Source organism: Fusarium flagelliforme (genome assembly GCF_020744385.1).
Source record: "Fusarium flagelliforme strain FIESC 12 MPI-CAGE-AA-0113 chromosome Unknown B0J16scaffold_5, whole genome shotgun sequence".
Lineage (NCBI taxonomy): Eukaryota > Fungi > Ascomycota > Sordariomycetes > Hypocreales > Nectriaceae > Fusarium > Fusarium flagelliforme.
The window spans coordinates 523,308-547,125 of NW_025763507.1; the positions used below are offsets into that span (position 1 = coordinate 523,308).

A 23,818-nucleotide genomic window follows, 5' to 3' on the forward strand; every position below is an offset into this window, starting at 1 on the left:
TACCGATTGCAACGACAGTGACACGTTGGCTGAGCTGTTGAGCATTAACGTTTCTACCCCTTGCTTCAATTGACCACTGACATCAACCTGACTGAACATCTGTCATATCAATCGTCATCAATTCAAGTCACAAGACCCTTCCTGTTGTCTCATCTTAAAAGCACAAGCCAAGCTTCCTTGTCAATGCCAGTCTCTTTACAGTTAAGAGAATGCTTGTGATGCATCTCCCAGGTTTCCCCACAATGCCCTGTGCTGTGGTTAGCCTTGACTCTGTTGTCTTTTCACCAATTACATAACACGTATTTACTGGGATCGCGGCCTGTCGCGGCATCAAAGAAACATTCAGTGTCTCTTTCCCCAGCTTCTAATCTTTCCCTCAGCCAATTAGCGTTAGGATCATCATTAATGCACTCCCCCACGCCCCTCAACGGCTACATTCGGTTCTCTCAGATCCAAATGCAAAGACTAACATCTTCTAGTGCTGCCACGTGACGGCTGATAAGCTCCGTTCGCCATCGTCAGAGTCCCGGTAATTTGGGGCTCTCTCGCCTTGTCTTTGGGGCCTTGGTTTGATACTGGTCAACTTAGTCACGGGTCCGGGCGAGCTCGGCCTTTGCGGAGAAAACAATCACCACAGACCAGGGGTAGGATAGCGTAAACATGACCATTACCATGACTAGGAGATATCAATGGCGAAAAAAACTAACCTTTGGAATGGGGAAAGCTCACGATAGCGCCACCTCCCTCACACACCCCTAGACTTTGCTAGACAGATCCAGGCACCGCAGTCAACCGACAGTCAGTGTCACTGCTAGACAGCCGCAGAGATATAATAAGCTCTCTGCCACCCGTTGCTCTTTCCCAATCTCAACCAGATAGAACTAACTTATCTTGCATCATCGCACCGACCTCCCTCACCTGTCGTGCCTATTCCTCTCGTAAACAAACAAATACAACAAACACACACTTGCTTGCCTGGATCCCTCCATACCGATCCAGCCTCGCATCTCCATCCTATAGGAAACCTTTCAACTCCTTCACAACAACCACCACCACACATCTCATATAATGAGCTCGGCCCTTCGGCGAGGGACTGCCCAGCCCCTTCGCTGGGCGACAGCATCCTCCAGCGCCATCACCATCAACACTCTCCGACCATGCCTCGCCGCCCGTCGTCACATCCACTCTTCTGAGCGACGCACCAACACCATCGTCGAGCAGACCCGCGACCCTCTTCCTCCCGTCGCCAGCAAGGCTCCTCTCTCCGTCCTGCCTCTGATCATGATCCTGCGATCTCTGGCCACCATGACTGTCTCCTCCTCGCCTCTCCTCCTGCCTCCTTCTCTGCACGTCATGGGAATCCTGGCCAACACACATAACCCTATTCTCAACCCCGACAAGAACCCTCTTCTCCGATTCTTCCTCAAGAAGACCTTTTACGCTCAATTCTGCGCTGGCGAGAAGTCACCCGAGATCAAGAAGACTATCGATGGACTCAAGAACATTGGTTTCAACGGTGTTATTCTGAACTACGCCAAGGAGGTTGTTCTCTCCAAGGACGAGGGCAATGACCTGAAGAACGCCGCTATCGAGACCGACGAGGCTATCCAGAACGAGATCCTCCCCTGGGCCCGTGGCACTCTCGAGACTGTCCGACTTGCTGAGGCTGGTGACTTTGTCGCTCTCAAGTTCACCGGTGCTGGTGCCATTGCTCTTCGCCAGCTCAAGGAGCGTCTTACTCCCAGCCCCTCCATGTACAAGGCCATCGACTCTATCTGCCAGCTTGCTCACGAGCGAGGCGTCCGCCTCCTCTTCGACGCCGAGCAGGACATGCTCCAGGACGGTATCGATGACTGGACTCTCGAGTTCATGCGCAAGTACAACAAGGGACTCGGTGAGGCTGTCATCTTCGGTACCTACCAAGCCTACAAGAAGAAGTGCCCCGCGGTTCTTTCCGAGCACCTCAAGCTTGCTCAAGAGGAGGGCTTTGCTCTCGGTGTCAAGCTTGTCCGTGGCGCTTACCTGAACTCCGACCCCCGCGAGCTCTTCCACGACACCAAGGAAGACACCGACGCCTGCTTCGATTCCCTCTCCGCCAGTGTCCTCACCCGCGAGTGGAACGCTGATGTCAAGGGATCCGGCCAGTACCCCATTGCCAGCCTTGTCGTCGCCTCTCACAACGCCGAGTCCGTCCGCAAGAGCCGAGCCATCATGGAGGCCGGCCGCGCCAAGTCCGACATTGCTTTCGCCCAGCTCCAGGGCATGGCCGACGAAGTTAGTTGCGAGTTGGTCGAGGCCAACCAGCTGGACAAGACCCGAAACCTGCCCGCCTACAAGTACCTCGTCTGGGGAACCACTGGCGAGTGCATGAAGTACCTCCTGCGCCGCGCGCACGAGAACAAGGACGCCGTCCAGCGAACCAAGGGCAGCCGAGATGCTCTCTGGGCTGAGCTTGTCCGACGATGCAAGAGCGTCGTTGGCCTTGCTTAAACGAACAAAAAAAGTAAAATAAAACAAAAACTGGGAATGGGAAAGAGAAAAGAGCTTTATATCATTCGTGTCTTTTGGGGTTTTCTTTTGTTATTGCATCATGGGTAGCGATCAGGAGTCCGGGGCGTCTAGCATCTCAATATCCGAGATAGATCAAGCATAGATGAAGAAATGACTTACGTTTTAGTCCTTACAATTATTTGCATTTGATCAAGTGAAGCATTAATGTGAAGTGAAGCACTTGAACTCGTTTTATGATTCAAACACCTCGTAGAGCCATGGCGCCTATAACGAGCGACTCCATTTCCTTTTGCTTGACCTTTTCATCCTTGATATCGTCAAGCCACTTGAGTCCATTCAACTTGTAGTACTTGCGCACTTTCGGTAGGTCAGTAGCGGTGGATATTTGCTCGTCTGTAATGGACAAAGCCTCCCCTTGGACGTTGGTCTTGAGGTGCTCCCAGATCTGGTCTTGAGTCAAGGGCTCAGCACCATCCTCTCCTGGGAAGGTAACCTTGACCACAATGAGATCCTTTGTTGATGGAGAAATGCCATAGCGACGGTAAGCATCAGAGATCTGGACAAGTCAGTCCCAGACATATACTTTAGGCAGGGGTCATATTACGTTATTAGACGAACTCATGGCACACACAATCTCGGAGTGAACGTTTGGCGTCCTCAAAACGCCATTCACAGCCGTCGACGTAGCCTTGAACACAGCGGATAATAACTGAAGCCGCGAAACGACCTGCTCAAAGACAATTACAGTCATCAGAATAAGAACTGCCCTAGCTCAAATCGGGTATTCCGACGGAACTCACCACTGAGGCATCAATGAAGGCGTACTCAAACTCGGGGTTCCGAGCGAGAAGTTGCTGGTGCAGGAAGGTCGCATTCTGAACGTCACGGAATAGGGCAACGTAGACCTTGTGCGAGGCTGGTAGATGGTCGAGGGTGACTGCTTCGAGAGACATGATGAGAGAGTGAAGAGCCGAGCGAGCCGTTTGAGTTGTCTTGGCGAGTTCTGGTCTTTCTTGGCAGGAGTATTGACAAAAGTTCGTCAAGTTGATCGCTTAGAAGATCTGCTGATTCTGTAATTTTAGTCTTTGGTGTAGCGCGACGGTCGAGAAGATTGTTGTCTGTGCAAGCGGAAGTGAAGTTGCAGGTTTCTGTGTCTTGGACAGGTTTAGTTTAGTGCGGAGGGCGTTAAAGATTGGCCAGGGTCCTTGGTCGAAATAACCTAGACACTTTACCACAGTTTAGAATTGCATTCAGACCACTTTAATGTGTCACCCAAAACTTTGAAGGACATTTCTTCCCGGTAGGAGGGGTAATTTTGTTAGAGTTGGTGAGTGAGGGGCACCTTTCATTGGAGTCATCCATCCATTCACATGTCGTTTTATTGTGTTCGTACTGTATTCGATCTCTTTTACACGACAGAACCTCTCGTTTTCTACACTACTGCATAGACTCACAGTTTGTATCACGTCAACGAAGTGAGGAGAAGCCACTTGACAAAGAAATAACTATGTCAGGGATAATGCCAAGAATATACATTCACTAAGAAGCCAGAAACCATCTTGGATCGCCTCATCTGTTATTGTTACGGTTACACACATGTTCATCGCTTCTAAATGATCGTCGACGGAATTGAACTGCCCGTTGACAATGGGTTCTTTGTCAAAATATCACCGATGCTAGGCCGCGCCACCATCATCAAGGTTGATAAGTGCCGTAGCGGGAACGGGATACTGGGAATAATTGGTTGTTGCCTACCATTCAGCCTGAAAGCACTTGTACATGACAGGAAGCAGTTTTACAGCCAAGAGAGATAATTAGAAACATACCAGAATAACACGAATGGCATCGTGTTCATTTAGGGTATAGTAGGGTTGCATTCTTACATGTTACATGCAAATCATACGATGGGATCTTAATGTCAACTTAGAGACCTTCCTCTACCGGTAGTTGGACTCTTGGCTCCGCTATCCAGCTCGTTTTCAAAGTGTGTGCGACGAATCGTCATCGCTGTTTGACGGAATAGCCGAGTTTGTCTCCTTCAGCCACAGCATCATGACGCTTCGCACGGCACATCTGCCTCGTGGCTTGGCTTGTCTTGTCCAAGAAATGGACCAGGTCTGGACCTTCACCACCATGACGATCCCCCTTGAAGCCGCTTGGGCCTTACAGCCAAGAGCCTTGCAAGTTCAAACTCTGAACTCTGGATCTGGTGGTCTGTTCTGTTCTACGGAGAATTATCGCCGTGTTGGTATGGCATGGCTTGCTGAGTACCGTGACTGGCGTACCGTTATTTTTCTAGAAGGCATCTCCGTTTGTCTTAACAGTCATCTCGATCGGATTCTGGATGAGATCTCTTCCTCATTCTCAGCATCTGGAGACGCATGCGGTCCTTCCGAGCCATGAGAACTTCACGATTGAGATCCATTGACAAACGCCAACCCCGATCATTTGCAGTGGTTGGCGTACTGTACTGGAGGTAGGTGTATCTATTTTAACTCATGAAGCTAAGATTTAGTGTGGTGAGGGATGGATGGTTACAACTTGCCAAGTATACAACATACAGATGAGCATCCAGATAGATCTCAACTTATAAGACCCGGACATTGACCAGCCTTATAACCCCTGCATCTTGTCGTCAATTGAATCTATCCATTCATTTACAGAAACATACTCAACTGTCTTATCGGACATCACTTGTTCTGCACAGCAACACATCATATCATACAAATCATACAAATCATACAGCCACTGATAGAGTCTAGACCACTGCTGTCTCAAACCTCCCTTCCAATCCAGTTTATCCCCGTCTCTTAGACTACCCTCACTTCCATCCTCTGTACCGGGTTCTGCGAGCCGCCCTAGGCCTCCACACAGCCCATCGGAGCCCGCTGCGCAGCCTTCAAGGCCGCTAATGCACAGCGCATTCCCCGCCGATCCCATCCCCTGTACAGTGTCGGCAGGGACAGCTCCAGTTACAGTCCACCAACTGCAGGTGCAGCAGCCACAGCTAGTGACTCGCAGTAGAGCCAATATGATGGAGGCCATATCCCAGCGCAACTTCAATTCCTCCTCCATCGCCAACCTTTCCACTCCAACGTCATTGTCGCTGTCGTCGCAGCCAGCTGGAGGTTCCTTATACTGGCCCTTTGACGCGCGATCCTACTCCGCCCTCGCCTGGGCGCCTGAAACCTTCGCTTACAACTGCAACCTGAACCCTTCTTTCGCCGCTACAAAGGCTTCTGCCGCTGCGACTTGCACCAAACCCACTGGGCGCCGCCCGCGCCAGCCTGCCGCGATATCTCGTTGCACGGCCAGGACAAAGGCCAGAACCGCGTCTCCTGTGAGCGTCGGTTACAAGAGCGCTTCTTCCTCGGCTGCTTCTTCCGCGAGATCTTCACCCGCGGGCTTCTCCCCGCGCCTCAAGCCCAAGATGCCCGGACGACCTCCGAAACGGGCTGCCAGCAGTGGTGAAGACGACGGACCCATCCACCCTCCAGGCAAAGCCAAGCTCGCCCGATTAGAAAGAGGTCCCGATGACTTCTCCAGCGTTGTCAAGAACCGATTACAGTCTTATACACGCACCGGCCAAGCTTGCGACAGGTGCAAGGTACGTTATGAACCTCAGACCACATTCTCCCAGCAACCAAACTAACGCGCAAACTCAATAGGTTCGCAAAATTCGATGCGATGCTCTCCCCGAAGGATGTTCCCACTGCACCAACCAAAATCTCGAATGCTATGTTACAGACCGCGTGACAGGTCGCACGGAGCGAAGAGGATACATGCAGGAATTGGAGAGAGAGAAAAGCGACATGCTTTCCCACATCCGCGATCTTGAGAAGCTACTCGACAACAAGGGCGTCGAAGTCAAGCCTTGGGAGTGGTCGCCCTACGCGCAGTATCCATCAGGTGTGAACTTTGATGATATGGGAAACCCAATTCCCGATCCAAATACTGGCGATACATGGTCTCAGGTCGGCAGCGCATGGGTCAAGAATTCTTCGTCAGACGCCAGCTCCAAGTCGGGATCCAGTCCAACCTTTCCTCGCACACTGGAGTCTCGCCCTCCCGGAAACCATCTTGGTGTCGGATATGACAGCTCTCCTTTGAGCTCAATTGGCGGAACGAAACTATCCATCCTCGGAATGACAGTCGACCTCGCAAAGTTCGAGGCCCCAGACATGGAGGAGCCACCAACCGATGCGAAGCCATCGACGCCATTGTACAACAAATCGCCACAAGCTTTCCTTCAGTCCATCATGCGTGTCAATCCCCCAATGCACGCCGACATGCCCTCTCGTGAAGACGCCTTCACTTACGCTGAGTGGTACTTTATGACATTCTCTGCCTTCCTCCCAGTCCTCCACAAACCTTCGTTCATGCGCCTAGTAAGTTTTTCTCAAATCTTTGTTACTCTAAATGCTAATCCAATGATAGTTGACGCGCATGTACGACGAACCTAATTTTCAGCCTTCTGTGGCGGAGCTTGTTACGGTGCATATGCTATTCGCCATCATTTGCGAACAATACGGTACAAGAAATTGGCAGCAAGTCGATCAGCGCACTCAAATGAACGACCAATCCAACAAGCATTACCATTTCGCCCTTAGCAAATTCTTTGAGCTGTCATGTTCGCGAGACCTGGCTTCGGTCCAGGCCATGGCCATGATCGTTAAGCATACCAGAGCTTTCCCCAAGCCCGGTTGTGTCTCAATCATCGCCAATCTTGCGCTTCAACGTGCACTCGAATTGAACCTTCATCGAGAGTCAAGAAAACCAGGCGAGGGCACAAACCTTCAACATGAACTCCGAAAGAGAGCTTTCTGGGTCATTATGACTGTTTACATTGCTGTTGTTGGTCGCCGTGGCCGACCAATGCCTATTACTGTTGAGGAATTTGACGTCGGCTTCCCCGAGCCTATCGCAGACGAGCTCCTGACAGACGAGGGCGTTGACACATCTCGTGACATTCCCTGCCCTTACTGGCCAGGTATCGTCAGTTTCAAGATCATTCCAATCTACATGGAGATGTACTCGAACATTTACAGTGTTCGAAGAGATGCGCGCAATTACGTCAGTGTTGTTAACGCGCTTGAAGCTGCGATCAAGAAATGGGAGGATGAGCTCCCTGGCCACCTTCAAATGGGCCATGCTGAGCAGACTGAACAGACGCGCCTGGCAGCTGTCTACGCCAAGACATGGGCGCTCGAGTTCCGACTCTGTCTGCGCCATCCTTCAGTGGCTATGACAAGCGACAAGGCTATGATGGCAGAGAACATGGCAATTTGCGAGGACGTCTCGCGCCAGACGCTTCATTGCCAGCTTGAGATTCAGAAGTGCAAGTGTCTCGACACTACGTGGTACCAGACTTCGATGTACACTGCCGGTGCTTTTACAATGCTGGCTGCTATGTGGGAGCGACGTTTCGAAACGACACCTGAGGCCATCGCCACTTTGCGGGAGGAGATGAACGGCTGGGTCGGCATTCTCGAGGAAGCTGGCTCTTTGCTCGGTAAGTTTCCGCGAATAGCGTGCAAGTCTGTCAGAACTAACATTTCTCTAGGATCGGGATCTAGTCTTGGTGCTGAAATTGGAACCATCGTTGATCGTACCATCGCTTGGATCGATCATGATATGCGCAACAAGGAGCCCAAGAGCTCTCAGCCATCAATCACACCAGAGATCAAGACAGAGCAGGCTGCGCAGGCTTCGGCTTACCCGGCTTCTCAGATTCCGTCTACAGTGACAAGTGTCAGCGCTCAAGGTGAAGTCTCATCTGCGAAGAGTTACTTCCCAGAGCCCGAAATGAATGGACAGACCTCTTACCCAACACTCACTTACAACGAACCCCCGCAAAATGGCATGGCGCCTCCAACAGCTTACGACGCTGGCGCCATGTTTTACAGCACATCTGCGCAAGCCGCAGTCACCACATCGGCCCTACCATCGTCTGTGGCGCAGGTGAACCCAATGCTCGCCTTCTCGCAATCAGCCCAGGTACCTCAGGCCGACATGCTCTGGCAGGGACGCGGCAACACTTGGCACGACTGGACTTCGGCCATCGCTGACACCCAAGATCGGTTCAGTGCATCCACTCTTTTGACGCTCGGAGGCAATACACGAGATGCCTCATCCGGCGCAGGCGTCCCAGGCGTCACAGCCAACCCATCAGCAAACGACATCAACAACATACAACACGGAGGCCAGTGGCCACTGATAATATTTGACCAGGTGGCGCCAAACGGATCTTGATTATGGGAATAGGGACAGGAGCATTTACTGGGGCGTTCTTACGGGGGCGTTAATCGCCACGATTCAACAAAATGGGAACTTTTCTGGGCGGCCATATTATGAGATATGTAACGACTGGGGTTTGGGTGGTAAATATGCATCAGCATGGGAAGATATGCTTGGATGCTGTTTTGAACGCTTTTGTGGTATATACCTACCATTTACTATAGACTGTACATTATCAATGCATGAATGCACCGTTACTTTGACGCATCTTTCTTCAAAAAACTCAAGAAACTTTAATTTTGACGCTCGAATTGAACTCAATAAGTGATGGTGATCTTTTTGCTTGGTGTTTTATTGACTACATACCCTCCCAAAGAATATATTCTCAGTTGACCAAACAGCACATTGAAATTACAGACTCTGAACCTTTTGTTAATTAAGCCTCAGGTCCAAAGATAAATATCCTAAGTCACCCAAAGTTAACATTACCATAAATACTTGAGCTTCCCTCTCCTGCCTGGTGTTGAACTTCTCATTCTTGTTTAACCGAACCTTCTCCGACGGAAGCTACCCACTCTTTTCTTGTCGCGTTCAATTCCAAGCTCCACGTCCAGTATTGCGAATCGACTTCTATCAGGAACATCTGCACAGCTTAATAATCGTATCACGAAAGATTATTGCAGATTTATTCGGTATACCTATAAGTCGACAAGATGGGCAAGCGGCGCGGTCACCCCGACATCGAGGAGGTCCTGCACCGTCCTTGGTGCTACTACTGTACGAAATCTTGCGCCGTGCGCTCTTGAACCTCAACGCTGACAGCTTTTATCATAGGTGAACGTGATTTCGAAGATTTGAAGCTTCTTATTTCGCATCAGAAGGCTAAGCACTTCAAATGTGACCGCTGTGGTCGTCGTCTCAATACCGCAGGAGGTGAGCTCACCCCATCACAAGCTTCCACTCCAAGCATCGCTAATGTCTCTCCACAGGTCTCTCCGTGCACATGAACCAGGTTCATAAAGAAAACCTGACGCAAGTCGAAAATGCGCTGCCGAACAGACAAGGTCTCGAGGTGGAGATTTTTGGTATGGAGGGTATCCCCCAGGACATGCTCGACCAGCACCGCAACCGCATTCTTCAGAACTTCCAGCAGGCGCAGAAGGATAGACAGATCGCGACGGGAAACCCTCTCCCGGGACAGGGCCACCAGCAGAAGAAGATCAAGACCGAGACGCCGGAGGAGCTGAAGCAGAGGATGGCGGCGTTTAGACAAAGGAAAAAGGAGATTGCTGCCAACGGGGGCGTCGATCCCAATGCTCCCCCTCCCGCTCCTCCCGCCGTTGAACCTCAAGCTGTTTTCGTGAGTTTTACGGTTTTCGGGTATAGAAGATTTGCTAACAGATATAGAACGCGCCTCCCGCTTACACTCCCCAAAACCCCTACGAGCAACCAACCTTCCAAGCACCTGCCGCCGTACCGCCGTACCCCTACGCAGCAAGCGGCCTCCCCGCACGCCCATCATCCGGCGCAGCACCAAGCGGTCTTCCCCAACGTCCCGGTGCACCCGACGACATTGATAACCTGATCCGCATGGCGGAGGCGGGCATCAAGCCGGCAGCCGAGGGTGAGGGTGATAAGAAGAAGAAGGAGAAGAAGGCGAGGATGTTCTACGATGATGCAGAGATTAGTCCTGAGGAGAGAATGGCTGCGCTGCCGAGGTATGCGCTCACTGCTTAAGAGAAGGGGGCTTGTTAAGGGATTGATTGCATGGTTGGCGTTTGGTTGTAAACTAAAGTTAATTGATGGTTTTTGTGTTTGCAATGGACATGCAGTTGACAACAGAGCTTTCGTTACATGTGACTGGGAAAACGTGAGGTTTTGTTTTGGAGCCCTTTGTCAAGTGCTGTACTCGAACCATCATGAATGGAATCGGGTGAGAGACTCGACTTGTTGGATGTGACAGCTCAATGGCCGATGATGACCTGATATCATGGTTACGTGGAAGCAAGCTCTAGTCGTGCCGATATGCTCACAGTGAGCTGAATGTCGCAAGCAGCAATTATACCAAGTAGATGGTAACAAAAGGATTGTCCTCTAAGGCTTAGGGTGTTGAAGCAAAGTAGCCTAAGTGCTGGTTTAAATCATCATAAGACGACCAAGTTTTTCTCATCTCTTATGCTCAGCGGCCAATTCTTCTAAAATCCTGACGCCAAACAATCTCATCGCGTTAATTTGCAAGAAAAAAGACACACCAACTGAACGAGGTCGCCTTGTGTTAAAGAAAATGACCTATCAATTGATCAAGAGATCTTGGGAAGGATTGTGTTGACCTCTTCCGTCAAAGCTACCCTACAATGGAGACGCACTTCCCCAGAACTCCATGTTGGGCTTCAACGATATCTCCATAATACGTAGTACTCGCCAATGGAGCTCACGTCACTCATTGTTTGTCCTCGCATGTTTATTTTGACTTCTATTGTCGTGGGTCCGTCACAATCCCCTGTTTGTTGTCCATCTATATCCAATAATTGCTGTTATGATAGTCGAGCGGAGGACCAAGTCACACCCGCCTCAGAATCAAAACATCACCAGCCTCAAAAGCAACAACAAATAGCTCAAAAACAGCTGGCAAGTGGCTCGATCGCTTGACTCAGCTCCATATCTTTAATTGATTCCTCCGTCTCCGTTAAGGCAGATCGATAGGGGTACAAGTACTCGCATTGAAGCACTTACAGACTAACAGGGTACCCCTAGAAATAGTGGCGCTAGACGTAACCACAGCAACACTACCCCCCAGACCCCCAAAACGATCAGAAAACAAACCAGACGTCACCCATAACCGTGCTTCGCTTCGGCAGCTCTAAACTGCACTCACTCTTTTAAACAAACTACCGGAGCATACTAACAAACAGGTGCATCATTTTCTTCTTTTTGTTTTTGTTCGAGTTTAAGTCTTGAACTATTTGTTTCTATGATCAAATCTGCTCGACCATAGAGCGCGCCTCTCATTTTAAACCGCTGTCCCGCTTTTGTTTACTTTATAACGCCTTCCTCACCGATAAACCGTGCTGCAACGCCACAAAAGAGCTTGAGGTGGTGATCTGAAGCTCTCCGATTGCAACAACACCCGCGAAACGAGCGAAACGAGGATATCATGGCTATTACGGCCGCTCCAAGCGATTCAGGACAGTCTTCAATTACTGTTGCTGGTATGGTGCACTTTTCTCGGATTGGAGTGTTGCGCCTTTGTTGACCGTTATTTTAGTTCGAGTTCGTCCTTTTACGATTCGAGAAGCCGCGCAATTGTAGGTTTGGCATGGCAACACGGTGAAGTTTATGGCTAATTGTATGGCAGACAAAAGAACGATAATGGAACGGTCTTTCTCGGTGATGGTTCTTTGGCCGCTGCGCCCACGCCCATGCTTCACCAACGCGGTATTCGAAGTGTGATCAAGGTCGTCGACGACCGTTGTTTGTACGCGCTCCGAGGTTACAAACACCAAGATCAAAGCTGACTGTGCACAGAGTCTTTGACCCTCCAGAGGACAACCCCGTTCACAAATTCGGTCGCTCAGTTCTCCCTACATCGAAGAAGGTCAAGGACCAAGTTTTCGCCTTCGACCGCGTGTTTGACGACAACACAAGCCAATCCGAAGTCTACGAAGGAACCACCCGAACTCTCCTTGACAGCGTTCTGGAGGGCTACAATGCGACCGTTTTCGCCTACGGTGCCACAGGATGTGGAAAGACGCATACCATTACTGGTACCGCACAACACCCCGGTATCATCTTTATGACCATGCAAGAATTGTTCGAGAAGATCGAGGAGCGCAGCCAGGAGAAGGTTACAGAATTGAGTCTCAGTTATCTTGAGATCTACAACGAGACGATTCGTGACTTGCTGGTTCCTGGCGGTGGAGGCAAGGCTGGTTTGATGCTCCGAGAGGACAGCAACCAGGCTGTTTCTGTGCCGGGTCTGACGAGTCACCATCCCAAGGATGTCCAGGAGGTCATGGACATAATTGTTCGAGGAAACGAGTACCGCACAGTATCGGCTACCGAGGCCAACGCTACATCTTCCCGATCGCACGCCGTTCTTCAAATCAACATTGCCCAAAAGGACCGTTCAGCCGGTACCAACGAGCCTCACACGATGGCCACCCTCAGCATTATCGATCTGGCTGGTTCCGAACGAGCGTCAGTCACCAAGAACCGTGGCGAGCGCCTTACAGAGGGTGCCAACATCAACAAGTCCCTCCTCGCCCTGGGAAGCTGCATCAACGCCCTTTGCGATCGTCGCCAGAAGCAACACGTTCCCTACCGAAACAGCAAGCTCACCCGACTTCTAAAATTCTCCCTCGGCGGCAACTGTAAGACCGTCATGATTGTTTGTGTCTCGCCATCTAGTGCGCATTTCGACGAAACACAAAACACTCTCCGATACGCCAACCGAGCCAAGAACATCCAGACCAAGGTGACGCGAAACGTCTTTAACGTGAACCGCCACGTCAAGGACTTCTTGGTCAAGATTGACGAGCAGATGGCCTTGATCAACGAGCTCAAGGCCCAGCAGAAGAACGCCGAAGCTACGTTCTTTGCCAAATTCCGAAAGCAAGCCGACAAGCGAGAGGCCCTTGCTCGAGAGGGAGTTCAGCGACTTCGAACCGCCTACGAACACACTGGTACCGAGCGCCAGGAGCGTATTAACAACATGAAGCGACTCAAGGGTTTCGAGCGACGCATCGGTATGCTGTCAGGATGGATTGCTGCTTTCGACACCGTTTGCGACCAGCGAGGTGATGAGGATTCCATGCCTCAGAATTTGGTCGCTATTCGAAAGACGGCACAGGGTATCCTTATTGAACTGGAGAACAGCCGACACCATATCCACCAGAAGCTGGAGAAGTCTGGCTGGGAGCGAGCTATTGACACCGCTCTGTCACACAGCTTGCAGCAACTCCAAGGAACCGAGGGAGCCGACAACGGAGAGACCGACAACTTGACTCGCGAAGCTGAGTTGCTCAAGGCCAACTTCAACCGTGAGGCATACAGGGAGGTTCTCGAGCAGGACAGGGCTGGTGATGCTGCTATGGTCCAGATGCTTCTTACCGCCCAATTCGACATCCTCGCATCGCTTCACGATACTCTCGAGATGGATGAAGAGGAAGCCGTTTCTCACGCCAAGGAGATGATCAACCGTCTCCTCCAGACAGGCTTCGCTGCTGCTGGTCACGTCGTTAAGCCTGATGGCTCCATGCCTGTGGTTGAGGTCTTCTCACCCCGAAAGCGAGGCACACCCAAGCGCAAGAAGGTCATTGCCATACACCCCAAGCCTGTCGCACAGCCCGTCTTCATGCCTGAGACAACACCACTCAGCCCAACTAAGGGTTCTCCCCGACGACGTAAGGTGATGGGAGCCTCCAAGAAGGGCATCAGCTTCACGCCGGTGAAGATGAAGAAGAAGGGAGGAGTTCGATGGAGAGATGATGAGACTGAGGAGGGTACGCTAGCTGACTTTGAGAAGACACCTCAAAAGTTTAACTCTCCAGATGTTTCGTCACCCGAGAAGAGCCTTATTCCACCCCCGATGCCATCCTACCTCGAACCCGAACAGCCCAAGTTTGAAGAGTCGACACTGGAAGACAGCTCCAGCCTCGACGTCACCGAGACCAGCATCCTAGGAGGCACGAAGCCAAGCAGGTTTCAAGCTGGATTCCTGTCCAAGGGGGCTAGACCCTCTCTTGCCGGCGGTTCACCACAAGCTCCAACCATGTCTCTTAACCTAGGTTCCGTTTCCCCCGACGTTCAGCGAACACCACCCCTGCGATCACTAGATGTCACTAAGAGCGGCAACTTTTCTCCATCGCCATCGGGGCTGGGTATTCCACGACCGATCCGACATTTCAACAAGGTACATGACGAAAACAACCCTCCGGGATCTGGATCTGACTCTGAGACGAGCACAATCGATGCGCGAAAACTTCAAACCGCTCTCCGTACCGCCATGAAGGAGAAAGCTCGTAGAGCGAGCATCATGGCCGGCACAGGCGCCTCCAGCTCCAGACGTGTTTCCTCCATAGGATCCCTCCCCGAACGTGTACCCAGACCCAGCTTAACCGGAGCCCTCGCCAGCACCACAAACGGCATCTCTCGACTCCGAAGAGGAAGTGTCGAGAGGAGAAGATCTCCCCCGATGGCTTGCTTCGCAAACGACCTCACTATCGACAGAGCCTTGACTCAAGGTCAAGCTAGACGCATGAACATGAGCAGCGCACGACCGGCGGAAGTCAACGGCGGAAGTCCCCAGGGCGGTATGGCTAGCGGACCTGCGAGGAGGATTACTATCGGTACTGGCTCCTCAGCTGTGCCTCGCCGCCAAGTTAGTGCCGGGGGTACATGGCGATGAGGGGAGCTGGGTTTGTGTAAATTGATTGATGGATTGTTTATAAGCCTGGAGTTTAACGGCCGGCGTTTGGGCATTGCATTGTATGATCTAGAAGATTGGTATGACGTGGCATCGTTAGTGTATGAACATAATTTTCTCGTTATATCCTGTGGCACGGCGATCTGCTCGAGTGAAGACGTGACTGCCATGATAGACTATGTCATGCGCAACTGGGTCGTTCACTTTGGACATGCGGGCTTCGTCGCCTCAGATGGGAAGATCACCTTGGCCTGAGGATTCCATAACATCTTTCCCTGAGTCTGTCATGTTTGCGATCTTACTGGGTTAGACACGGGATTAACTTGTGCCTGAGCTAGACCACGCCTATGCAAACTATTGAAGGCGCGTCAGCTATGTTGTTTCTACAAGTGAGACGTAATTACTCGCCTTCGTGTTCAATTGAGGACGATTGTTAACGATTAGCGACAGTGCTTTGTCCAAATCTACAGAGACGTCCGCTCTCACAACCACCAAGACACTCTCTGCTTCCATCGCAACATCAACGGCCCCCATAGAAACAAAATTTGTTGTCCTGAAGGCGCCATCTGCGGCGAAAAGGGATACCTGTTAGACCCCAACAGCGACTACATTGGATCAGGTCGAAACGGGTCAGTCCCTGAGTGTCTTGAAAACTGTCTCGAGAAAGATGGCTGTCATTTCGTCGGTTTTGAAGAGGATGTGTCGTGTGCATTTTACTCGGAGGTTACACCACTTACGTATCAGAATACAACGTTTAAGTGGTATGAGCTTAGTTGCTTGTGATGATACGACAATCAGTATCGAGACCACAATCATTGAAGACATCACCACCACTACAAGCACTGAGGATGTCACTACAACTTCAACATGTATCGACAGCAAACAAACTCCTCATCTTGGAAAAAGAGTCAGAGAATTGAGGGGGACATAATTGCAATAGTTTGAGAGGCAGATGATTGTGATGAGGACAACAATTTCACTTCTTAGTATCCATAATGCATGTCAGCATAATGATTTCGTAGTGACTGTCCATGCAAAACTTCAGGTGCACTGAATTGAAGTAGTCAGCAATCAGTACCTCTTATTAAGGCGGCAGCTTGCTTACTCACAATGTCCGGAAGACAATTAAGCATAACTGTAACCAATTGATTGGCAGGACAGACAACCTACACAAACGCCGATGATTACGTGGGTGGTAACACTAACATGGGATTGGATTTCGGCGTTTAGAGCCCCGCTTTTGTCGTGATGCTTCATCGGTTTCGGTGTTAGAAGATCATCATTTCGGTCGGAGATAATATTATTGGTAACTTTATTTAATGTGTGATACAAGACAAAAATTACTTAAAGGCATGGAAGTATGGCTAAGAAGTTGTCTCATCATTCTCATCATCGCTTATGTCAACAACTTCATCTAGAAGCACTTACAAACAATCATCAAACACACACATACACAACACCACTCATACAAACTCCCAGTATCATCATGTCTTCACCAGTCTGGTTCATCACAGCCGCCTCATCAGGTTTCGGCCATGATATCGCTCTTCATGCCCTCAACCTAGGCCACACTGTCATCGCAACAGCACGCAGCACATCTCGTGTCCAAGATCTCGCTGATGCAGGAGCCCATACTCTCGCCTTTGACGTAACATCCCCCATTGAGGACCTTGAAGCCATCGCCAAAGATGTCTTTGCCAAACATGGCCGTGTTGACTATCTCATCAACGCCGCTGGATTCATTCTCGATGGTGCTGCCGAGGAGATCTCGCAACAGGAGCTGTACAATTGCTTCAACACTAATGTCTTTGGCATCTTCAACACTATCAAGGCTTTTCTCCCGGGAATGAGAGAGCAGAGTGTTGGAGAGAATGGCCGCCGTGGAACAGTCGTTACCTTTGGCAGTATTGGATCCTGGAGAGGAGGCGCTACATACTCTGTCTACTCCATGGTAAAATCCTGCATGTCCTCCCTCGCCGAATCCCTGCGCTATGAACTTGAACCCTTCAACATCCTCGCTTCAGTTGTCGAGCCAGGCTACTTCCGTACAAGCTTCCTCAACCCTGGTGTGAAGGTCACTACAAAGAAGCGCATGGATGTCTACAACGACGAGAACACACCAACGGGTAAGACGCGCAAGGCGTTGGAGAAGACGGATAACAATCAGCCTGGCGATGTGAAGAAGGGAACAAAGGTTATTGTGGATATTCTGACAGGCACGGGAGTCGGGGAGGGAAAAGATGTGCCTGTGAGGATTGTCCTGGGGACTGATGCGGATGCATACATTCGGAAGAAGCTCAGTGACACGTTGGAGATTTTGGATGAGTGGAAGAGTGTCACGGTCAGTACTGATCTTACAGAGTAGGGGGCTTGTTTGCTGTAGGCTTAGCAAAGATTGTAATAAAACTGGTATGCAGCATTATCTAAATGCAAACTTCAAAACAAGAACAAGATGGTCTTAAGTCACTTCTGAGGAACAAGGAGGGATGCCTAGAGGTTGTTTGTAGTTATGTGTCACTCCAAAAATGGTTGCTGCCAATCTCCAGGTTTCATGAAGCTGACGGGAGTTGGCACTGGCAAGAGATGGCAGCGCAATTCACTTCTTAACCCAGCGATTACGTAGGCCTCAGGTTTCCTCAGGCTTCAGCTCAAGTCTCAACCATAAATTTTCGCTCTCATCCTCTTCCACAAACCCACCTACGATCACAACATCCGCTCTCGACCTGGCCTTTACCTCACCACAACCCGCTTTACGAAAGGGATAGTGGTCGGCTATCAAGATCAGGTACGGAGGTTCGCGCCGCAGCTTTGTCCAACCCTTTCGGGCCGGGTTGCTTTGCTCCTATCTCCAAAGTAAGTCAGCTCATTTTCACCATCCCAAACGGTACCGCTCGAAATCTTCCTACCAATCCTTGCGTTCGCATTCTGACATCGGCATCAGCTTTCACTCCTTACAACAATCAGTATGGTACCCAAGAAGGCTCGCAGCAAGAAGCCAGCGGCTGCGGCAAAGCAGACACCAGGCGACAGTGGACGAACAGATGTCACAAAATGGCATCACAACTTCCGAAGTGTCAAGCGGATCTTTGATGACAACAACGAACACGAGGAGCTCGAGTACCCTGACTGGTTCGACAACCATAATGACTACTCACACACTTACCACGAAGGCCCTGCAGGTGTGCTCTAAGGCTTATGATACTAAAATAAATTATCCTAAGTTCTAGCCTAAGCGAGCCTAAGACGATCAAATTCTTTCGTCTCTTAGGCTCTCGGCGGCCAATTCTTCTGACACCTCGACGCACTGCATGAGCACATCCACCAAGATGGCACCTAGAAAGACTGGCAACAAGAAGGCGACAGTGGCTGCAAGATAAACAAGAGGAGATGACACTACGGCCACAAACAATGATCAGCTAGCACCGACAAAATGGCATCACAACTTTATAAGTGTGAGGCGGATTTTCGACAAGGACAACCAGCACCCGTCTATTGAGTACCCCCAATGGCTTTGGGGGTTATATATACGTCGGCCCCATCACGAGGGCTCCGTTCTCCTGGTTTTGGAAGATGACTTTCCGCACAAGAAGATCGAAGACACAGCATTTTGCCAACATGGACTATGATTGACGCTACCCATGAAGGTCCTGCTATGAGCGAAGCGGAAACTGCCAGAGTCGCGAAGAAGCACCAAGACTTCAAGTACCCGAAGGGAATATTGATCGACTTCCTGTTCAAAGCGACAATGGGGGCCAACGCAGAACTGGCTCCATACTTGGCTTTCAAAGGCATCCTCGAGATGAATTCATATGTCGACATCGCTGGTAAGTCCGGCATTTTGAGCGAAACCTTTGAGGATTACATTAACCGATCAGTAGTTGCCGACCTCGTTCACCAAGCAGCATTGGTCGTGCACAACGGATTCCAGATGGACCAGGCCACTATCAACGCGGATTCGACAATGGTTTAGAGACCAACGACCAAGCGGAGGGTACGGACCTTGAGTTCCAGAACTTCATCACTGGAATGAATGAGGATCTCAAACAGCACCTGAGCGGCCAGACAGATGGCGCTGATGTCCAAGCCAATTTGGCGGCCAAACAAGCCCAGCCCCGTCGACATCCTCAACGAGTACGAAACTAACCGACAAGTCAGACTGTGGTGCAATGCTGTCCTAAGCCAACGTTGATCCCCGTCCTCAACAAGCATGTCACGAACGAACACTCAGCCAACATCGATATGATGGCGACGTCACCCAAGGCATTTATCTTGGTACATGCTGTTCAGCTATTGCTTTTCGCTCCACAAGCCTGGGACAAGGACCGACCTTATACTAGGGATCCCAACGATTACCCTCATCGCTTTCCCACGCCAGCTGAAGTCGGTGGAGACATCGAGAAGCGTATTGCCAACACCTTCTCGATGGAAGACTTGCATCGCGCAATTCTTCTACTCTATCAGTTGATCTGTCGTCGACTGGGGCGCACTGCCTGAATGGGGCGTCCCGCTCCCACGAAGAAGTCGCAGTTCCGAGGATACGTCAAACCTGAATCCGCCCGCCTGGCCGATATCCCGGATGTCCCTATCTCCGGCACTGCAAGACTCAGACTAGCCGAGGCTGTCCAGATGGAGGACGTCGCCATTTCTCAAAGGGAGATTCGCGCCCGCGCCCGGGAATACGCCAGACAATTGAGGGAGAAGGAACGCGAAGAAGGACGCATTCCGTTCCCCAGAGAAAGGTTGGTGGCTTACAGTCCCCAGGCTGTGCGGATCATGGACTCGCTCGCTTAGCCGATGTCCCAGACGTCGCCGTGTCCGCAACAGCAATGGTCAGACTCGCAGAGGCAGCCAATCTCGAGGAATTCATGTTGACTGAACGCGAGATCCGCAGCCGCAAGCGAGAACGCGCACGGGAACTTAAGGAGCTAGCACGAGAAGAAGGGCGCCTCCCAGACCCTAGTGCAGTCCTCCCCCCCGACCCGGATGCCCCAATTCCACTGGCTGGCCTGGATACGATCGAGGTCAGCACAACGTTCCTCAACCAGCACGGAAGATCAAGATCCAAGTTCCACAACAGGCCTCGTGCAGCTCAGAGGATCTACGAACCTGCACCTCGAGAAACGCGAAGCTTGTTTACATTTCACCTCACTTAGCAGGCGGCAATCGATGAGATGGAACCTATCTCGGCAGAAGGCTTTCGTGCCGAGATACGACTGCTCAAAGAACATCACAATCAACCAGATTTCGACGAGAGATGGAAAAGGACCCAGCAGACTATCACAAACGTGGATCGATTCGTCCCAGAAGGAGACGTGAATGCCTTCCTCGAACGGCAGAGTCAATCGAATGTTGTGACCGACTTCCTCCTTGACCACCCGGACCAACAAGAGGAGATGATGAGGCTGAGTCGGTTTCAATACAATCTTGAACATACTCTGGCTTCAATCCAGCCCGCACAAGATCAAGATCTCAATGAAATTTGTCGACAATACGACATTACACCTTGGCCCGACCTGAAGCTTTACAGTGATGAAGATGGAAGGTTTGTCCAGTCGTTGAAGCCACATCCAGTTGATGGTAAGTCGTCGGTCGATATTCACACGTTATTGTTCCGGATTATTGAACTCACTGACTAACGGCGAAGACACGGAAGACTGTCACCAACGTGGACGAATCTGCCCGAGAAGGTGATGTGGACGCTTTCTATAAGGTCAGCGATAGTCTGAGGTCATGAGCGAGCTTGCTTGAGTGCACCCAGAGCAAGAAGAGGAGATCATGAAGCTCAGTCGCTACCAGTACAAGCTGGAGCACACTCTGGCTTCGATTCAACCGGTCCAAGATCGACCTCTCAACGACATATGCGATGAAAACGGCATCACCCCTTGGCCTGAATTAAAGCTGTACAGTGACGATGACGGAAAGTTTGTGAAAACAGCCCCTTCATTGTGCGGCCTGTTTGGAAACCATATATACTTCTTTCCGCCATGAGTCAGACACCTACAATCGTGCGGCTGCCTTTTGTCCAGCCTCTGAAGCCACATCAAATTGACGGTAAGTTGTTTTCAATCTTCAAGCTCCGGGCTCGTCCACGCGGTACCGTTTGGGATCATTGAACTGACTGGCTAACTTGAATAGATGCTTCCAACATTGTCTCTCGTGGTCTCGGAGGCTACCGCCACACGTTTTTTGTCCAACGACATGGGCACGGGGAAGACCAAGACCTACTTCACGGCCATTGAACTCAACAACCGAGGAAGAACAAGAAATATGAGCATGATATCGCCGCACAAGGATAATCTGACGTCAAGTCCCCGTCAGGGTGTCAGAAGAATTGGCCGCCGGGAACATAAGAGACGAAATGTTTAGGTCACCTTAGGCTAGCATTTAGGCTACTTTATTTTATGTAGCCTAAGCTTTAGAGAACAATTCTTCTAATATCCACATGGTCTCGTCCAACATTCATCTTGACGCCAGTCAATTCGATCTTCCAGACTTGGAAGGAGGGAAATTCCCAAACTTGAAGCTATACGCCTACTACGGCGCCAGCGCATCACAATCCCCAGACTCGACAGCCAGAGTTATAACACTCGGACCCTTCCTGTGTCTGATGAAACAACTGAATCCTAAGGAGGGTGATCCAGAGGCAACTTCAAGCGCTACCGGTTGGGATTATGAATTCGACATGATCGCAGACCGGACAAGTTGTCAACATGGCCCTCCCGCGCTATTGAAAAGGACGAGAAATTGTTCGTATCCAAGCATGCCAGCGGAAACTTCGTTGCTGCCATCGAACTAATTGATCCAGGCAATCTCAGGCCACTTCTCTTCTTACCTCTTTCCTCCTTCCGGCAACAACGATAATCCCCAGGACTTGGAGATACATCGGAGCTTATCAAAGAGCCCAAGGCTAAGGTCAAAAACTACCGGTGAGACGGTTAACAGAACAAGTTAAGATGTTGATACTTCGTTGTATAATCTATTGAGTTAGTCTATAAACATCTTGTACCATTGAATTGAGAAGAATCAAGAAAGGGAAAGAAAAGCGATATAACTCTACTACTACACTGTGGCATTATGAGAAAAAGATTCCCATTGCAGCTAATGATGAGTGCGTGCTTTGCCAGATACACGTGGTGAGCTTATAACATGCATGTGAGTACCGATCACACAGATTGGAGGGCGAATTGTTGGTGAAACACCTGAAGATGCATACAAATTACCTGGGAAAGAAATCATAAAAAATGTCGCCCCCCCCTCACCCCCTCCCCCCCCTTACCTTCAGGGGGGATTATGCTTTGTGCTGAAGGTAAGGGGGGAGAGACATCCTTTATGATTTCTTCCCCAGGCAAGTCCTATTGAAGGCCAATGCCTGTTTCCTACTCTATACCTCCCTACTCTTTTAGATCATTTCTTCGGTCTCCCTTTCTTCCCTATGCCACAGCAACTCACGTGAACCTTGTGCATTTCGATTTGACGAACGTCGTGGTCGCCACATATACATCGATAAAGGCCACTTCCGATGCAGTTGTTTGAACGTAAGTGATTAAGGTGTTTGTCCTTCCGTGCTAAGTGCCCGCATCGACAGCTGTAACCCATGCGGAAATGGATACTTTTCAAATGTCTTTTCAAAGTTCTTGCGTCTTTAAACTCTTTATTGCACGTTCTCCTACCGCAGCGAAGTGGGCGCAAGCAATTTTGGTGTGTAATTATATGGGTACTGTAGTTTGTAAGTCTCAGATCCTGTGGATGTCAATCTGAACTTACCAGAGAGAATCCACGTTGTTAAATGAAGCCATGCAGAATTCGCAACTGATCTGAGGCGCAGCTGACGCAGGACTTGATGTTGTGGTCGACTGGCTATACCCGGGGGATGCTGACGGACTGATAGTTTGAAGAGTATCGATATCCAACGAAGGGGGAGCTGATATTTGTGAAGTGGAAGAGACAAGAGGGAATGTTTGTGGGGCAGCCCGCTCTATAGGATCGGACAAAAGAGAGAACTGTAGGGGAGCAAGAGACGAGCTGGCGTCTGCCAGCCCAGTAGGAAGTGCAAGGAGTTGAGGGTCGATGTTAATGGTTTGTGATGACTCAAGGATTTGTTCCCCACGGAATGCATTTGTGTGAACTTCCTGATGGGATGGAACATTCACATCGCGATGGTCATATCCTAGGTCATTGTCAAAGTCCAACAACTCTATGCCAAACAGGTTCGATGGGACGTTACTCCAGTCATTGGTGGCGAGATCCAGTGACCATTGCACGTCGTCAGTGAGGCCTGTAGGTACTTTGCCTGGAGAAGCATGGTCGTCGCTGCTTATGTTCGGTGCGCCGAGACTATACCCGGCGCTGAACCTCGCAGAAGCGCGACCTTAGGGTTAGGTAAGGTAGGTAACAAAGTACGAGGATACACGGTTTGAAGTAAGATCTGGGCTGGACTGACTCCAGAGGAGTCAAGCCCAGCGGTGTCTCCAGGTCTGTGAAGGAAACGAGGGAGGGAAAAAGAAAAAGAAGAAATAAGGGAAGCAGGCTGGAACATTGGTTAAAATACCCGGCTCGGCTTGGGGCATCTTGCGCTGAAAACCATCAGCTGTGGCGCAGACAAAAGGCCAATTGTGATTCGTCAGGTCACGCATGTATCTGTATGTA

General features: G+C 50.4%; 9 protein-coding genes across 9 annotated transcripts; 7 read left to right on the plus strand and 2 right to left on the minus strand.

Moving 5' to 3' along the window:
- Positions 1 to 780: 780 nt before the first annotated feature.
- On the plus strand, positions 781 to 2,798 carry B0J16DRAFT_148342 (FAD-linked oxidoreductase-like protein). The gene has a single exon (XM_046122008.1). The coding sequence runs from the start codon at positions 1,069 to 1,071 to the stop codon at positions 2,488 to 2,490; it is 1,422 nt and encodes a 473-aa protein (XP_045980879.1). The 5' UTR covers positions 781 to 1,068; the 3' UTR covers positions 2,491 to 2,798.
- Positions 2,750 to 3,464, minus strand: B0J16DRAFT_269706 (protein CGI121; the record flags this gene model as incomplete). Its single annotated transcript, XM_046123518.1, has 3 exons — positions 2,750 to 3,067; positions 3,116 to 3,238; positions 3,312 to 3,464. 3 exons carry the CDS (start codon positions 3,462 to 3,464, stop codon positions 2,750 to 2,752), a joined length of 594 nt encoding a protein of 197 aa, XP_045980880.1.
- A 1,697-nt stretch (positions 3,465 to 5,161) lies between these two features.
- B0J16DRAFT_343711 (uncharacterized protein) lies at positions 5,162 to 9,052 on the plus strand. Its single transcript, XM_046128091.1, has 4 exons — positions 5,162 to 6,118; positions 6,180 to 6,899; positions 6,949 to 8,023; positions 8,075 to 9,052. The coding sequence occupies exons 1-4, from the start codon at positions 5,423 to 5,425 to the stop codon at positions 8,761 to 8,763; spliced, it is 3,180 nt and encodes a 1,059-aa protein (XP_045980881.1). The 5' UTR covers positions 5,162 to 5,422; the 3' UTR covers positions 8,764 to 9,052.
- Positions 9,053 to 9,117: 65 nt separating this feature from the next.
- B0J16DRAFT_373078 (RING-6) lies at positions 9,118 to 10,863 on the plus strand. Its single transcript, XM_046130513.1, has 4 exons — positions 9,118 to 9,525; positions 9,583 to 9,681; positions 9,738 to 10,108; positions 10,156 to 10,863. The coding sequence occupies exons 1-4, from the start codon at positions 9,462 to 9,464 to the stop codon at positions 10,483 to 10,485; spliced, it is 864 nt and encodes a 287-aa protein (XP_045980882.1). The 5' UTR covers positions 9,118 to 9,461; the 3' UTR covers positions 10,486 to 10,863.
- Positions 10,864 to 10,920: 57 nt separating this feature from the next.
- B0J16DRAFT_343713 (uncharacterized protein) lies at positions 10,921 to 11,450 on the plus strand. Its single transcript, XM_046128092.1, has one exon. The coding sequence runs from the start codon at positions 11,173 to 11,175 to the stop codon at positions 11,395 to 11,397; it is 225 nt and encodes a 74-aa protein (XP_045980883.1). The 5' UTR covers positions 10,921 to 11,172; the 3' UTR covers positions 11,398 to 11,450.
- Positions 11,451 to 11,632: 182 nt separating this feature from the next.
- B0J16DRAFT_288521 (P-loop containing nucleoside triphosphate hydrolase protein) lies at positions 11,633 to 15,314 on the plus strand. The gene is made up of 4 exons (XM_046124185.1): positions 11,633 to 11,957; positions 12,014 to 12,053; positions 12,104 to 12,223; positions 12,274 to 15,314. The coding sequence occupies exons 1-4, from the start codon at positions 11,903 to 11,905 to the stop codon at positions 15,152 to 15,154; spliced, it is 3,096 nt and encodes a 1,031-aa protein (XP_045980884.1). The 5' UTR covers positions 11,633 to 11,902; the 3' UTR covers positions 15,155 to 15,314.
- Positions 15,315 to 16,462: 1,148 nt separating this feature from the next.
- B0J16DRAFT_343715 (uncharacterized protein) lies at positions 16,463 to 17,590 on the plus strand. The gene has a single exon (XM_046128093.1). The coding sequence runs from the start codon at positions 16,533 to 16,535 to the stop codon at positions 17,535 to 17,537; it is 1,005 nt and encodes a 334-aa protein (XP_045980885.1). The 5' UTR covers positions 16,463 to 16,532; the 3' UTR covers positions 17,538 to 17,590.
- Positions 17,591 to 20,047: 2,457 nt separating this feature from the next.
- On the plus strand, positions 20,048 to 20,930 carry B0J16DRAFT_148396 (uncharacterized protein). Its single transcript, XM_046122009.1, has 2 exons — positions 20,048 to 20,749; positions 20,817 to 20,930. Exons 1-2 carry the CDS (start codon positions 20,344 to 20,346, stop codon positions 20,861 to 20,863), a joined length of 453 nt encoding a protein of 150 aa, XP_045980886.1. The 5' UTR covers positions 20,048 to 20,343; the 3' UTR covers positions 20,864 to 20,930.
- A 2,002-nt stretch (positions 20,931 to 22,932) lies between these two features.
- On the minus strand, positions 22,933 to 23,805 carry B0J16DRAFT_321234 (uncharacterized protein; the record flags this gene model as incomplete). Its single annotated transcript, XM_046125628.1, has 2 exons — positions 22,933 to 23,540; positions 23,721 to 23,805. The coding sequence occupies 2 exons, from the start codon at positions 23,803 to 23,805 to the stop codon at positions 22,933 to 22,935; spliced, it is 693 nt and encodes a 230-aa protein (XP_045980887.1).
- Positions 23,806 to 23,818: the final 13 nt, after the last annotated feature.